At 39.9% G+C, this 17,171-nt stretch overlaps 1 protein-coding gene across 5 annotated transcripts in view; it reads left to right on the plus strand.

The window, feature by feature from the left end:
• LOC121286230 (pendrin-like) overlaps positions 1-17,171 on the plus strand; it is a 66,050-nt gene that overhangs the window by 38,774 nt on the left and 10,105 nt on the right. For all 5 annotated transcript variants that reach the window (XM_041203253.1, XM_041203254.1, XM_041203255.1 and 2 more), the window contains 11 exons: positions 947-1,029; positions 1,196-1,343; positions 3,322-3,435; positions 4,994-5,071; positions 8,636-8,731; positions 9,823-9,929; positions 10,029-10,098; positions 10,204-10,296; positions 10,392-10,487; positions 12,497-12,727; positions 14,997-15,051. In XM_041203253.1, coding sequence (XP_041059187.1) covers positions 947-1,029; positions 1,196-1,343; positions 3,322-3,435; positions 4,994-5,071; positions 8,636-8,731; positions 9,823-9,929; positions 10,029-10,098; positions 10,204-10,296; positions 10,392-10,487; positions 12,497-12,727; positions 14,997-15,051 — 1,171 coding nt within the window. The remainder of the gene's footprint in view (positions 1-946; positions 1,030-1,195; positions 1,344-3,321; positions 3,436-4,993; positions 5,072-8,635; positions 8,732-9,822; positions 9,930-10,028; positions 10,099-10,203; positions 10,297-10,391; positions 10,488-12,496; positions 12,728-14,996; positions 15,052-17,171) is intronic.

A 17,171-nucleotide genomic window follows, 5' to 3' on the forward strand; every position in this document is an offset into this window, starting at 1 on the left:
AAACTACCATGAAGGGCCAAGGCCCATTTGGGAAAAAAAGAGTAAGAGATTTGGTAAATCAAATAGTGGTTAAAGTTGAGTATGGTTTTTAAATCTGTAGATGTCGGAGAAAGGAAAGACATTGGGGCCAGAATTTCACTGGTATGCTGCTGGGACCAAGTGTCAGTTCTGGGCCTACTCAAGCATATAGTGGGACTGCAGAGGCAATTTTACCACCGCTTAAGAGCCTGCCACTGGGATCACTGCCCAAAAAGACGGTGGGCCGTCTCTCCAACCTGCTAGCCCAATCAGAGAGCTGGCAACTTTGCAGCCTCAGCAGTGCCACTGATAGATGTGGCTGCTGCTGAGGCTGCAAGGGGAAGAAGAGGGAACCTCCCTATTAAGGGACCGCCACAGGTACATGAAAAATTTCTTTCATGTGCTGCGGCCAGGAAGTCAGGCCCCAGCTTTTGGATGGATGAATTTTCCAGCCGCGGGGTTGAGGCCACGGGGCAGCTGTTGCCACTGATGGGTCCTCTTTGACCTCTGGAGCCTCCAAAAAGAAAGGACTCTGAGGAAGCCTCTGGGAGGCTGCCTCGATGTAGTTGGAAGACTCACCATCTGGCAGGAGTGGGAGTTGCGAGGCAGTTTGGATGGCGGTAAAATCCCAGCAGGGTCATCTATAGGCCAATGAATTACTTTAATTGGCTGCCCATCCCAGTTAGAGAATGGCTGAGCCGCTGCCATTCCTGCCTTTGATAATATCCCATGGCAGCAGGAACTCCCCTGCTAACATCTTCTGCTGCCACTTTATTCCTTCACCTGTCTCCAGAGGGCCGGAGTTCCACAAATTTGAGATCCTGGTATAGAATTGAGTTAGAGTTCAATATGATTAGTGAAGTTTCTGGGAGGGGTAACAATATATAAATGTGGTTGATTTTTAAATACAAATGTTTGCTTGTTCCAGACTATAGTAGCTACAGGGATCTCCTATGGTACTAATTTGGAACAGAAGTATAATGCTGGAATCATTAAAAGCATTCCAACAGGGTAAGAAGATAAATTTAAAAGATTGCTGCATCAGTTTTGAAAACTCACAATTCTTGTCTTAAATTTTAATTAACGCCATTTGTATTTTTATTTGTTACAGACATTAAAACTTCAGTCAGATTGAGTTCAGAAATTCTTGAATAATTTTTTTTTTGCACTTGTGCAGATTTCTACCACCAGTGTCACCAGATGTGAACATCTTTTCTCAAGTGGGAGCATCGGCATTTTCCATTGCAATTGTGGGATATGCTGTGGCTGTTTCAGTCGCTAAAGTATTTGGCAGCAAACATGACTATCCCATTGATGGAAATCAGGTAAGAGAAGGTTTGAATGCAATGTCAGTTAATATTTGGTGTTTCATATTAAGGGGGGTCTTGTGGCAAAATGAGTAGTGTCCCTGCCTCTGAGCCAGAAGCTTAGTGTTCAAGTCCCACTCCTGGACTTGGTGGTCATGGGAGGTGTATGCATAACGTGGCCAAATATGTTGATTATAACATATTTATCACAACTGAAGAGTGGGAGATCTCAATGGTCAACCATACTTGATGTGGAGTGACACCTCTCGAGCTATAGTCTCTGGTGGCAGCCTGCTCCAGAAAAAAAACTAGCCATAGAAACAGACATGAGCATGTGTTTTGTCTTCCTTATAGCAGTAGACAAGGGAAAGCTCAAAATCTAAGTTATATTAGAAGTTAAAGTGGCTGTAGCTTACATATCTATCACATAAACATTTAGCTTCACTTGATGCCAGAATTAGTCAACAAGATTTTATTGTTGTGTTCTTATAGTTGAAAGCTTTTTTTTGGTAAAGTTGAAAGCTTTTGCTTGTCCACCTTTATCTTTTTTTTGTCAATTCAGAAATCAAAAGTTGAATCTATCTTAACGTTGTTAATTTTTACATTACGGAGCTTTATGGAATGTGAACCAATATCTTCCATGTTGGAAAGAAAATTCAGAAACCAAAGGTTCCTACAGCATTTTTTGAGCTGACAGTCATATTAGGATGATACATCACTCCTGTTTATATTGGGTGAAAGTTAACATTGGCAGGGTTGTAAAATGGGCCACTTGTAATTTTTTTTCCCCTGTCTGTTACAGATGGGATGCATAACAGGTGGCAGATCTACCTGTTTAGCATCTCTATGTACCCCATTCCAAGTTCCGCCCATAATATTTTCATCTTGGAAAAGTAAGAATACAGGCTTGAGTGAGCAGCATAAATTTATTTAGAAGACCAGGAGTGTTGGTTCCAGAGTGAAATTCTGCAATTTCTGTTGTAGCAACCCCAGCACAAAACCAGTGAAAACCCCAAGGTTCATTCACCCCCCACATCTTTGCATTAGCTAGGAAATGAGAACCAATTAACATCGTCTCCCTACACTATCCTGATTTTTATTTTTTAATTCATTTTTAGATTGTTCAAGTAAACATGAAACTTTGGAGCCAATTTTACTTTGTTGGGCTGGGCTGGTGATTGCCACGAAGAAGCTCCCAGTTGGCGCTGTCTGTTGCCACACTGTGACATCAATTTGCTTGACCTAGGTCACTTGCAGGACCTGGGTGCTTTCTGGCAGGGCCTTGTGCTGGGACCATAAGAGAAGCCGAAACAGGAACGTAGTTGCATGCATGAGAGGCCTGTATACAACCAGCTAACTGCCATCATACATGCCTTGTGATTGTTGCTGGAGAGCAACTGTCTGAAGGCTTGGGGTAGCGGGATATAAGTTACACTGGCTCCATTCATTTTTGGACTGTTCCTAGACTTCTGCACTTTCTGGTCCTTTGAGCATGTTAGCATAGACTGCACAAGCAGCATCATTGGGTACATCTCCATTTGGAAACTTTTATTGGCAAGAATTGGCATTTTGCAAATGAGGCAGTTGGCAAGAATGCCACCTTATTTACAGTTATATTTGCCTCTGTTTGCTGTGGGCCTGGGCCCCATTACATGTGTTTAGCATAGATCCCATGTAATGTTGTGGAACTGAAGGCCTCATGCAAAGGTGCCCAGGTGCAACAAAGATTAGAATCGATCCACACGCCTCAAGTACTACACAAGAGACAGCAGCAAGTTTGGAAATAATTTAAGAATATTTCAAACTGAATATAATAGCTGAATAGTCATCGAGTGTGTGCATTGATAAAACATGTTCTGTCAATAAAATCCTGCCTAAAAACATTCAAAATGTCTCAGAGTTGTATCAAAATGGCAAGAAGTGATTGTTGGTGCTAATACAGCAGCAAGAGAGCTATCATTTGCATGTGTATTTACATAATTGTGCAATCTTCCAGGAATTCATTGCTTTAGGAATTTCCAACATTTTTGGTGGCTGTTTCTCAAGCTTTTTGGCAGGCACTGCTCTGTCCCGGACAGCTGTACAGGAAAGCACAGGCGGCAAAACTCAGGTAATAAATAAACATGGATTATGTGTGTGTTCATACTTTATCAGCGAATCTCATGGCCGCATTGCTCTTACAACAACTGAGTGACTTGCTAGGCCAGTTCAGAGGGCATTGAATTAACCACAGGATGGAGTGAATAAAGAACTAACATAGCAAGCCAAAGTACTGGGTTTTTTTGTGTATGTGGACTTTCAAGGCATTTGATAAAATACCACATAATAGACTTGCTAGCAAAATTGAATAACATGGGACTAAAGGGACAGTGGCGGCATGGATATGGAACTAGGTAAGAGAGAGCAGGGTGTAGTGGTGAATGGTCGTGTTTTTTTGGACTGGTGTGAAGTATATAGTGGTGACCACCCTCACCCCCAGAGGCTGCCATTATGACCATTGCTCTTTTTGGATATATATTAATGACTGGGACTTGAATATACAGGGGATCATTCAAAATTTTGCAGATGGCAGCTCGGAAATGTAGAAAACAGTGAGGAGGATGGTGGCTGTTGCACGGAGGATGTAGGCAGGTTGGTGAAATGGACAGACACATGCCAAATCCAAATTAATTCAGAGAAGTGTGAAGTGATACATTTTGGTCAGAAGAATGGGAAGAGGCCATATAAGATAAAGAGTACAATATTAAAGGAGGTGCAAGAACAAGGAGATTGGGGGGTATACCTGCAAAAATATTTGAAGGCAGCAGGGCAAATTGAGATGGGTTTTTACAAATGCATACTGGATCCCTCATTTTACAAACAGCGACAGTAGAGTACAAAAGCAAGAAAGTTACGCTAAGCTTTATAAAACACTGTTTAGAGCCCAGCTGCATTATTGTTTCAATTTTGGGCAGCATACTTCAGGGAGGATTTCATGGCCTTAGTGAGGGTGCAGAAAAGATTTACTAGAATGGTATCAGAGATGTAGCACTTCATTTTCATGGAGAGACTAGAGAAGCTTGGTTTGCTCTCCATTGGAGGAGAGAAGCTCAGGAGGAGATTTAATAAAGGTGTTCAAAACCATGAAGGATTTTGATTGAGTAAGTAAAGGGAAATTGTTTCCAGTGGCAGAAAGGTTGGTAATCAGAAGCCAAAATTAATTGGCAGAAGAACTTGGGGCGAGAGAGGAGAAATTACTTACTGCAGTGCATTGTGAATTGAAATGCAGTGGCTGAAAAGGTGGTGGAAACAGATTAAATAATAAGTTTCAAACGGAAATTGGATGAATACTTGAAGAGGAAAATTCTTGCACGGTTATAGGGAAAGGGCAAGGGAATGGGACTAATTATATGACTCTGTCTATGAGCCAGCGTAAGCAGGATGGGTCTCTGTGCTATATCATTTTGATGATTCAGTGAAAGGGCTTGGAAAAAAATCCTGTTGGCGACAGTGAAACAAACTTTTGACTTTTGATTGTGTATGGAACCTAGTGGACACGTTGGAAAGTTCTTACCTGTATTGTCATAAGTCTTTTCTATATATGTTTTTATATATTACATTGCAATGAAATTTTACCTGCAAGCATTGATAACTAACTCTATAATGACTTGCACCTACACTTATTGCAGATTGCTGGGCTTTTAACTGCAGTAATTGTGATGATTGCCATCCTGATAGTTGGAAAACTACTTGAACCTTTGCAGAAGGTAACTTTTTTTATTATTTCAAGGCATGCCATGTCCAGAGCAATGGGGCTGATTCAGCAGTAATCTGCTATGGAAGGACACCATTGTACTCTGGGAGTGTATCTTACTGGATTGGGCGGGCAGGCCAGATGGCCTGATTTGTGAAGCTATGAATCCAGCAATATTAACATTTTCTGTGCTTTCTGAAGCCTCCTTGCCAGAGAGCAAAAGCATCATTATTACCAACTGCCCCTGCTTCCCCTTCCCCACCCCCATTCCCCTGGCCCCTCCCAAAACTCAAGCTATCTCATTCAAGTTGCTTCTACAGTGCAGTCTGTAGTTGTTTTGTTCCTGTTTACTCTGAGTATTTCCAATCTGTAGGCATTTGAATGACCTGGTCTTTGCCATTTGATTTCTTTGAGTTATTGCCCAAACTCCAGACAAAGTCCACCACCGGGGTACAGCTGTGGCTGTGGTTGTGAAGGTGACCACAACACTAAATTTCTTTGTTACCAGATCCTTCCATACCACTACTAGAATCATTTGCCAGAGATCAGAAGCTTTGTTTGCCTGGGAACAGGTTTTATTATTTATTCCACAAACTGGAGAAACCAGCATCAGACCACAGCACTAACTGATTAAAGTATTTTCTAAATGTTGAGAAGCTAGTAACTGTGGTTGAGCAGAGTGATTTAGGGGTCTATGTACAGAAACTATTAACAGCTAATGGACAGGTGCAAAAATAATTTAAAATAATCAATGCATGCTGGCCTTTATCTCGAGGGCTGGAATACAAATTTATGGAAGTTACGTTACAGCTGTGTTGAACACTGGTTAGATTCCGTCTGGAGTACAGCGCTCCGTTCTGGAAGCTGAACTTCAAGGATATGTTGGCCATGGAAGGGTTGCGGCATAGATACCCAAGAATGATGCTGGGGTTAAATTATGAGGACAGGCTGCATTGACTAGGTTTGCATTTCCTCTAATATAGAAGATTAAAGGTGTTATAGATGGTTTAAACAATTTGATAGAGTAGAGACAGCTAATATTACCTCTGGTCAGAGAGCCCAGAACAAGGGGGGACAGCCTTAAAATTACAGTTAAGCCATTCAAGGGTGATGTCAGGAAGCACAACTTCATACAAAGCGTAGAGGAAATCTACAATAAAAACAAGTGCTGGAAAAACTCAGGAGGTCTTGGAGCATCTGTGGAGAAAGGAACAGAGTTAATGCTTCAAGATCAATATGACACTTGTTCAATACTGAAAAGAGCGAGAAATGTGAAAAGGAGGGGAGGGTCAGGTGGAGCAAAAGGGAAGGTCGGGGATAGGTAAAGGGGTCGGTACAGAGGAAATCTGCAACTATGTCCCTCAGAAAACAGTTGCACCTCGGTCAATACAACACTGGAGTGATTGCTAGATTTTTGTTTAGTCAAGGACATTAAGGGTCATGGAATCATGACAAATAAATAGAATTAAGATTCAGATCAGTCATGATCTTACTGCATGGTGGAACAGGCTCAAGGGGTTGAATGGCCTACTCCTGTTCCTATGTTACCGGTTGGTTAATTTCCTTAAAATACTGTGCTTCATAGATAACACAACCCTATTTCATAAGTGAAGAGGAGAGGGTTCTATTCCACTAATGTCCAGATAATCTTTAACTACAAGAGTTGAATCATGCAAGTGAATAACTGATAGCAGTCACCTTGCCTATATTTTGCCCCTGATCCATCATGCGACCATTGAAGCAGTTAGATGGACAGGTGGCCTCTACAGGACAAGGAGATCCACTGAAGCCCTGGTTAATGACCATGTTGATAAATTCAGGAAGGAATGCAGAATGCAGATACAATATTGTATCTTTAATAGAATTCTGGTGGAGTATACTATTGGCATGCTCAAGCAGATGTTCCACTGTTTGAACAGGTGAAAGACTACATGTGCTGTAACCATGCCAACATCTCCAAAATCACTAGACAATTGCTGCTTGTTGCAGAAATTTGTCATCCAGAGAGGTGTGATCAAGAGGCATGGGATCAGGTGGCAACTGTGGAGGAGCAGGAGGACGAAATGGTTGAAGACATTTTGCAACCCAGAATTCTTGGCCATTCACCTAAAATCTCTAACCCATCACTGCATGTATGCGCCTACCATGTTGAACATAATTTGGTTGCCTATCAACATACCTTGTATTACATACAACCTACATGCCCATAAACCAAACATGCTCTTCTTGAAGAACACTTGAGATTATAACGAAAGAAAGTACAAACAATTTATTTCCATGCTTGTGTTCTGTCTATGTGCTGTTACTATGTTTTCCAGTTAGTTTGTATTAGTGATTATATATGGATGTATTCTTTAGGACTTAATTTATTACTTCTCCTGAGTGCTATCTTAATGGGAGGAGTAAATGAGGTGATGACTCTAGCCCTCTCCAACATTGGCTAACTACTCCAGCCCTCTACCTGGCACTTCCTGAGGCTTTTGAGAGGGTTGGCTGGGTGTGGCGTTGTAGTTACTCTCTACTTCCTTTCTTTCACGTTAGCTCTCACCATGTTTGGACCAGCATGCAATCCTTCAGGATGAGCCAGGAACTACATGGTTAAAAAATAATGATCATTGCTGAGATTTGTAAACTGATACCTATACCGTGAACTACAGAACAGAAAGCCCTGTACATTGAAGCCTTAGCTCTTAACAGTCACAATCATGGTTTAGACCTCTGCGCTTTGATATACCTCATAGAGGCGTATAAAATCACCATCTATTCCACAGTGGCTTGTAGCTTTCTAAATCCTTCATGGAATTCTGTAGATTCTATGATATATCATGCAAAACATTCTCAAAAGATTACACAAAATGCTTCTGCCCTTTAATGGGCTCCTTTCCATAAAGCCCCATGTTGGTATAAAATCCCAACTCTTGCAGCTGTCATTGGAGACAGGTGAAAAGTAGGGTGGGATCCCATTCAGTTGGTTTTTGCACCTCTGTTGCCACCTCCACTTGCTGCTCCTTCCTGATGCTGAATGCTTTGATCTCGTATCCAAATCTCCTGAGGTGAACTGGTAGTTGCTTGCTGGGCTGAGCCAACTTCACAATTGTCTTTTTTTTTGAAAGAGGATCTCTGTAAAAGATAAAGGGGGCTTCTGCCTCTCTGCAAATCATAAGTGCCCTTTGCAGTTGTGGCAAATGCATCTGGGACTTAGTCAAATTATATTCTTGAATTAAATTCTTGAACTAATTCATGCCGAATCTGCTGAAGTAAGCTGACCACTTGTACAGGTCTCAAATCCTAGCACCAATTTAGTCAGGATCACTGAAATTGGCATTTGTATCTGTATTTGGATTGCTGAGAATTAATGAACATTACATAATTAAGCATCAATTTAAAAATTTAATTTGAGTTATTTCAAATGATTTGAAGTGAAATTTCATTTATATCCCTACTCTAGTCTCACCTTACCATACTGGAAAGGTGTGGCTAAAAATGTAGACAGTGACCATAATTCAACTCGATGGCTTTGTATTTTGAAATGCACAAGCATAATACATTTAATGTGTTTTTTTAACTAATTTCTCAGGCTGTATTGGCAGCAATTGTCATTGCCAATTTGAAAGGAATGTTCTGGCAAACCTTTGACATTCCAGTGTTGTGGAGACAAAACAAAGTTGATTGTGTAAGTATTTAATTAACGATACTGTTCTTGTAAAATGTACTGTTCATTAGAAAATGTACAACCTTCATGTTAGTTTAAAAATGTGATAATACTACTCTGTTATGTAGAACATATTTTACTTATTATTTAATTGGTGCAGACATTTGGTATAGAAATTTTCCTTGATGTGATGTCACAAATAAGGAATATTGCACCTTGATTTGTGACATTGCTGCAGTAGAGTTTAGGATATTACATGAATAGGAGTTGCACACAATGGGCAGAATTTTGCACTTCCTGTGTGGGGGCGGGACGGTGGAGGGAATCCCCAGCTGTCAAAGTGCGCTCTTTCGTGCATGCACGCGGAAGAGCGCACTGCTCCCTCAGACTAAGTGCTGTCTCAGGGAGATTAGTGACAGTCCAAAAACTTTAAAAATAGAAAAATTAAAAAATTATTAACATGACCCCCTCATGTGACAATGTCACACAAGATGGGACATGTTAATAAATATCACATAAAATGTATTAAAAAAACGGACATGAAACCTCATCCCGCCGGTGGATAAGGTTTCATGTATTATCAGAAGCCCGCTGGGGCTCCTGGCTTGCCCACCGACCTTAAGGTTGGACGGGCAGGTCCTTCATTATCTTAATTACTCTGTCAATGGTCTCAGTTGGCCATTGACAGGTCAGCAGGCGGACAGCTGATTTCACTGTCCGCCCACCTTCATAAAAATTTAAAGGGAACGGGATGATGTCGGGGGTTCCTCCCAACGTCATCCCACATCATTTTCCCATCGGTGAGCGGGCCCCGCCCCCAAATCACTGCCGGGAAAATTTAGGCCAATATTTTCCACATCCAGGTTGCATCCAAGGAGCAAAAACTAAATTTGCATATTATTTAGAAATTATGGAGAAGTTTAACAGAATGTAGTTTTTCATTAACCAAGTATTGTGCTGTAGAGTACATTTGTGCATTATTTCTGTTGTATATGTGTTACTGCAATGATAAAATGTCTGCATACTATTGACAAATTAAGCAGTCTTTCAAAAGCCAAGACTGTAGTTCATTACAAGAATGTGCTTTAACTCATTGTCTTGATTTTCTGTAGCTAATCTGGATTGTGACATGGATTGCAGCCATCCTTCTGGGACTAGATTTGGGGCTTTTAGTTGGTGTGTGCTTTGAACTTCTCACTGTTGTGCTTAGAGCCCAGTTGTAAGTACTTGAATAGTAGCTTATTAGAATGGTGTACTATTTAATTTATCATTTACTATGTGGAATATTTATCTATTTAATTCAATGTTAATTTTCTAGCCCTGCTTCAGCTGCTTTAGGGAATGTACCAAACACTGACATTTACAAGAACTTAAAGAAATACAAAAATGTAAGAACGTTTATATCAGTTTTTATTAAGATGTTCTGAAATAAAATTCATACTTTCCTCATAATCTAATAGAAAATACATTTTTTTTCTTCTGGTTTTCCACAGCTTGTTGAGCCATCGGGAGTGAAGATCTTCAAATTTTCTTCTCCTCTATTTTTTGGAAGCGTTGATTATTTTAAAGAGAGAATCAATTCTGCGGTGAGTAAATTCACAATTGTGTAATACAAAATAGTTTGAATATTCATTTATTTTTATTTGTGTTGATTACTATTTTATGAACGGAATTGTTTCAGGTTGGATTTAATCCCGTTCGAGTGTATAATAAGCGAACCAAAGCATTGAAGAAGATTCAGGCGCTTATAAAGAAGGGTCAGTTAAAAACAACAAAGGTAAAGTCATATACTTTAATTGTGTAGTTACACAGTTATAAACTATATCCATATATAAAGCAAGGTTCCAATATAACTCTAAACATAGCTTTCTATCTCTCTTTATTCTCTTCAATTTTGCTGCTACTTTTGGCCATTCTATCCTTCTTTATTGTCTCTCCTCTACGATCTATTTATGTGACATGTTGCTTTCATTGGTTTTGCTCATCGCTGCAATAATGTAGGCACTACATTGCCACAAGTTGCTTCTCATCTTCTCCAATCATTCTCCCGTATACATGCTAAGGACACCCATCTCTGAATCCTAACAGCATTTACTACACTATCTGAAGTCATAAGTTTCATCCTACTCAATATTATAAAAACCAAAGCCATCCTGATTGTCTCCCAGTAGCTGTCTCTGACCTTGACTTCATCAACACCTGGAAGTATGGAACCTTAGTGTACTGCTTAAGCCCAAGTTCAGATTCCTCTTCTAATTCTGTTAATCATTCCTTCCACCTCCACAGCATTGCTTACTTCTGGGCAACCCACCCCTCACCTTTTCCACTTCATCTTTGTCTATGTCTCCATCACATCAACTTCTTTAGCGCATTCCTTTGCCCTATCAATGTGAACCCTCTACAACCACAACACATTCAAAAAGCTGCAGCCTATTTTCTCCACCACACAAAGTTTTTCACTGTCTGTTTCCACCAGCTTCCCAGAGTTGATTTAAAAATTCTCCATTGCTTGCAAATCTCTCCATAGCCCCTCAAACTGCCCTATCTCTCTGATTGCTGCCTGCTTTATGGAGCACATGTACCCTCCACAAACACTGGGTTCGTCCATGTGTTGAGCTTCCTCTCTCCCGCCATAAATGAATGCTAATTCTTTCTTTCTTTTATTTGTTAATGGGAAGTGGGCATCCCATTTGTTGCCCATTCTTAATTGCTCTTGTCAGCAGTTAAGAGTCAACCACACTGCTGTGAGTCTGGGATCACATGTAGGCTAGACCAGGTAAGCATGAAAGCCGTTAGTGAGCCAGATGTGTTTTTATGACAATCGATAATTTTGTGGTTGTTAATTGAATTTGAATTCCACCAGCTGCCATGGTGGGATTTGAACACGTCACCAGAAGCAGCCCATGTCCAAATGCAGCAAGACCTGGACGATCTCCAGGCTTGGACTGACAAGTGGCAAGTAACAAGTGCAAGGCAATGACCATTTGCAACAGAGAATCTAACCATCGCTTAATGACATTCAATGGCATTACCATCACTTAAAACCCCCATTATTAACATCCTGGGGGTTAACATTGACTAGAAATTTCTATGGAGAGCTTGAGTCTGGGGTGCGCTCTGACAGTGGTCAAAACAAATGTTGCAATAACACTCTGAAAGCTTCACTTAGGAGTTTTGATACCGACTTTGAGTCTTGGGAGAAGCTCATTCAGGATCGCTGTACCTGGTGCAACCAAATAAAAAAACGATGCAGCCTCCTTTGAAAGCAAGCATATGTCAAAACCATAGAGAAAATGCAAGCAGAGGAAATCCTGAGTCAGCAACTCCTCCAAATCTCAATCATCTGTGGTATCCTTTCCTATTTGCAGCAGAACTTTCAGGGTACAGATCAGCCTTAACAGTCACCTACGTACCCTACCAGATACCACAGGTGCTGAACATGGTCACCTTTGCCTTAAAGGATGAACAAGGTCTTCTAATTTCCCTGCCTCATTGGCATCTGCTTTTTTTTTTTGCTCTAAATATTAAGCACATTTTTAGATGCCTTCTTAGCAAGTTAGGAATGCAAGTTATCGATGAATAAAAATGTTCCCTTATTGTTTATATCCGTAATATAAAAAAGTTGCTTAACTTATTTATTCCAATTTGAGTATATGCTTAAAAAATCATGATAAGGCAGTTTAAAAAAGACAATTTTTCCATGTCTTTATGTACTTGATGAATTTCACAATGATCTAAGTCACTAGTTGTGCAGTTACATTTTGTAATTTGCTTATCTATCTTTAGGATGGCATTGTAACTGATGGAAGTGTTTCTAATGAGGCTTTTGAAGATGATGAGGAAGCTCAAGAAGAACAAGAACAGGATGTTCCAACAAAAGAAGTGGAAATTCAAGTTGACTGGAATTCCGATCTCCCCATCAAAGTCCTGGTTCCCAAAGTTACCATTCACAGCCTTATTTTTGATTTTAGTGCAGTGTCATTCATGGATCTTGTAGGAGTCAGAATACTTAAAATGGTGAGTAAATGTTTATTGGAACTAGTGCTGATCCAGAAATGAAAACTGGAAATGCTTCATGGGTCAGTCAGCATTCCAAAAATGAAAGCCTAATGTTTAGGTAGGATCCATCATCTTAGGAAAAGTGCATCCCAAAACATTTAAACTCTTCTTCTCTCAAGTGCTAATTTGTATTTCCAGCGTATTTTCTTTTCACTAGCCATTTTAGTCCAGAACCTGAGTATTGCTGAAAAAAGAGACATGCTATCAAAGTTTTTCGTCTTGCACAACTCAGGACAGCTTGCAAGAAATTATCAACAATGAAGGAAACGACAATTTATACTACATGAGAAGATTGATTGGCAAGTGGACTCTGATTTGCAAAGGCTTTGCAATGGTGAATGCAGTATAAATTGTTCTCATCCCCCCCCCCCGCCCTTTTTTTTACAGTTGGTTATTTCTTGCAAGCTGTCCTGATAAATGCAAGATGAAAAACTTTGATAGCACGTCCCTTTTTTTTGCAGCAATAATGCCCTTTTTTAGTCCAAGTTTCCAGTGTTTTTGCTTTTTTAACCATACTGTTAGAAATAACTGGATTAAATAGATATTCTTGATACATCACTGCATTTTCAAATTAGAATGATTGATTGCCTCATGAGCCCCTTTCCTCCTTCAAATATGGGTGGTTTAATGAAAAGTATTTGAGGGATAATTTTTTGGCTCATTACATCCAACGTTTTGTCTCAGGCACCTAAAGCTCTCGAGTTTTCAATATCTGCTGGCAGCAGGTGAGGTTTACCACTGGAGGTGAGAAGCCACTTGTACATTTATTAACTAATCCAAAGTTCACATTGATGAGCCATGCTGAAAAGGAGCATGGGTCAGAGTTGGGGAGATAGCGCTTAACCCCAATCCTGTGACCCACATCCCTTCAAGCACAGCTCAACACTGAGACTAACCTATACATTCTACTTCTGGTAATCATTATCATGGAGTGCTCATACTTCTGAATAATATTCTAATAGGAATATGAACCCATGAATAGGCTATTCAGTTTATTGAGTCTGCTGTGCTATATTGTTGGCCACAACAGCTCTATTTTAAATTCTCTTATCCTTTCTCCATATTCTTTATTCACCTTCTTTCCCAGGTAAGTATTTGTCTCCCTTTTAAACACTCAACTTGCTGCTATGTACTTTTTTTCCTAGGATATTCTCCATCTCGTAAAAACGAGAGGCCATAACTGGAAGATAATTACTAATAAATCCAATAGGGAATTCAGGAAAAACTTCTTTAGTAAGAGAGTGGTCAGCATGTGAATTTTGATACCATATGGGATAGTTGAGGGGAATAGCATAAATACATCTAGTGGGAAACTATATAAGCACATGAGGGAGAAAAGAGTTGAAGTTTATGTTAACAGGATTGGAGGAGACCCTGTGAAGGATAAACAATAGTGAAGACTGTTTGGGCTGAATGGCTTGTTTCTGTGCTGTAAATTTACTGATGTCATTCTTTGTGATTTTTTTTCTTGTTTTACTGGATTTGCTTTTAGTGGGTTTAGTTTTAAATTATATGATTGTTCTGGATTTGTTTATGAGGAAAGAATCATCCCATAGCTAAACTTTTTAAATTTCCTTCATTGTTTGAATACCTCCATCACATTGCCCAGTAACTTTCTCATTTGTGTAGATTAGAAGCCCACTTCTTTCAGATCCAGGTACAGCTCCAGAAATATTTACTGCTGTACTTTTTCCAAGGCCTCTATACCCTTCCTGAACATCATAATCCAAATGAGGTATTCCTAGCATTGTGTGTAGTTAGATTCTGTGACTCTTGTGGTGAAGCTCAGCAATTCATAAATTTTTTGGTGAATTTTAATGCATTATATACTTGGTGTTTCCCCATTGGGACTGTATCCTCATCTTCCACTCTTGCATCCAAAGTGTATTATATCACTCTTTAAGTTGCATCTGCTATCTTTACCCACTTGCTTAATCTATCTGTCCTTTTTGCAATTTTTTGCTCCGTTTTTCACAATTCAGTATCACTCCTAAATTAGTATCACTGGGTTAAGTGTAAATTCCTGCAGTTATTCCTCGCCAGATATAAATGTAGATTATTATTAACTGCTTTTGTATACAGGTATTAAAGAACCAAGCTATAAACTCAGCTGTTTCATACAATTTTGTTCCTCTGGTCAACAGCTGATTTTTACCTCCACAATATTTAAAATAAATGGTGTGCAGATTAGCCCCGTTGACATGTTGCTGATTATTATTTATTGCAGGTTATCAGACAATTTGAACGAATAGGCGTTAAGGTGTATTTGACAGCTTATGACGGTAATTGGTTTTCATTACTCTATTTCCACTGAATATTTTAAAAATAATGAAGAGCAACATGGAAAAAAAATCATGGAATAAAACTTGAGATGTGCAAAAAACTTTTAAAAATTATCTCCTTTTCATAGAATTAGGGTTCTTTATTCTCTCCAAACTGGTAGCCATTTGAAATGCCTAATAAAAAGGGAAAGAGGATTGTGCCAATCTCAATGCTGAAGCTGTATAATATCAACTGACTGCATTTAGAACAGAGTGAAAGCTATAAGTAATCAGAGTACAGTAAGTCCTCACTTTAAATTGCGGTTTGTTCCTGAAAATCACATCTTTAAAGGAATCATAAGTACCCATAGGAGTCAATGTTAAAACCAGAGTTACATTGCTTTGGTTTTACTGGACAAGAAACGTCCAATGTACAGTGCAGCATTTCTATTTGTACATGTGAAGAACTGTGCATTCCTAGCTGAAATAACTTGCAAAGTAAAATAAATCACCTAAATAGAAAAGAAAGTGTATAAATTCAGATTAGATAACACACTCACCAATCTCTCTTTCTTTTTAGGCAGTCCCTCTGGTTCAGGGATGACTTGCTTTCACTCTGGTTCTGCTGATAGGTCCAATGTTTGATTGCAGACTCTGCCACATCTGGGCACGTGTTTCTTGGAGGCTCAGTTAGATGAGTTGTTTGGAGGTTTTCATACTGTCCGCCACCTTGGCTTCACCTTTGCATGTTCCTGACGAAGTCTCTCTGTGTTTGGTGCCTTTCTTGAATGAACCTTCTCCCATTTTGGCCAGTCACCATGAGTCAGTGGAGATGTTTGACCTCTTCAGGTATGCTTTGAGGACATCCCTAAGGCATTTCAGTGGAAGTGGCTTTCAGTCATTAGCGCCTCGAGGCTGGGCTTTCACACTGGCTTTAAAATGGTGTCTCTGCCTCACCTGCTGCAGAGTTGAACAAGGGCCAGACTTGCAGTTGCAAAATGAATCTGAAAATTGCAGAGTCAGCCTGGTGAAGAGTAAGTACAGCACCCTGTATCTTTCACCCAAACAAGCCCCGAGACAAGGAAAGCAATTTTACCTGCAGCAAATGCTTCTCTCTCTCGGACGTTAAAATGCCCTCTCTGCCTCACCCAATGTAAAGCTTCACAGCAGGCACATCTGGGGCTCCAAAATTAAACTCAGTTTGTGAAGTCTAGAAATGGGCTTTTTCTGCACAGAAATGAGCGGCCCAGGTTTCAACTTCTTCCTTGCAAAAATAAAAATTTTGCTTTCAGGGTGTTTTTGAAAAAAAAATCGCGGTTCCCTTGAGTGTGACCGAACGTCTCCAGTTGCACTAAATTCAGAATAGCGCCAATTGGGTCACAGGATCTGACATCACATTGACATGAAACAACACAAAACAACACACAATGATGACACGCAATGATGCAAAATGGCGAGCAGCAATGCAAAGTGATATTAAATCAAGATTGAAGAAGCAAAACTTGAATACTGGCCCTAGAAACTGCATGACTTTAAAGCAAAATTACTTAAAGCAAGGCAATTTAAAATGGGGACTTACTATACTGCCCTGCAGTGATCACTATGGAAAGCATGTGTGTAGATATTGAGGACAGTACTGTGCTTAATTGTGATGTCTTCCATAGTTGGACAGCCTACTGATACTGACTGTCAAGGCTAACACATGAATAATGACTGTTTGGGTAAGGTGTCAGATGGCAATCACCACTCATGAATGGATGGCTCACTAAGAGACTACCCCTTCGGGAGCAGCAGGGAGGATTTTAAAAAAATCATTCATGGGATGTGACTGCAGCTGGCAAGACTAGCATTTATAGCCCCTGAGAAGATGGCGGTGAGTCATCTTGAACTACTGCAGTCCATGTGGCATGGGTACATCCTCAATGCTGTTAGGGAGAGAATTATCCAACAGCAGTGAAGTAACAGCGATATAGTTCCAAGTTAATTTAGTGAATGATTTGAAGGTTAACTTCCAGGTTGTGGCATTTCCATGTCACTGCTGCTCTTCTTCAAGGCGATAGAGATTGCGGGTTTGGAGGATACTGTTGAAGAAGCCTTAGCGGGTTCCTTGCAGAAATATATATAAGTATTTTTAAAGTGGA

The sequence above is a fragment of the Carcharodon carcharias genome, chromosome 13 (genome assembly GCF_017639515.1).
Source record: "Carcharodon carcharias isolate sCarCar2 chromosome 13, sCarCar2.pri, whole genome shotgun sequence".
Taxonomy (NCBI): domain Eukaryota; kingdom Metazoa; phylum Chordata; class Chondrichthyes; order Lamniformes; family Lamnidae; genus Carcharodon; species Carcharodon carcharias.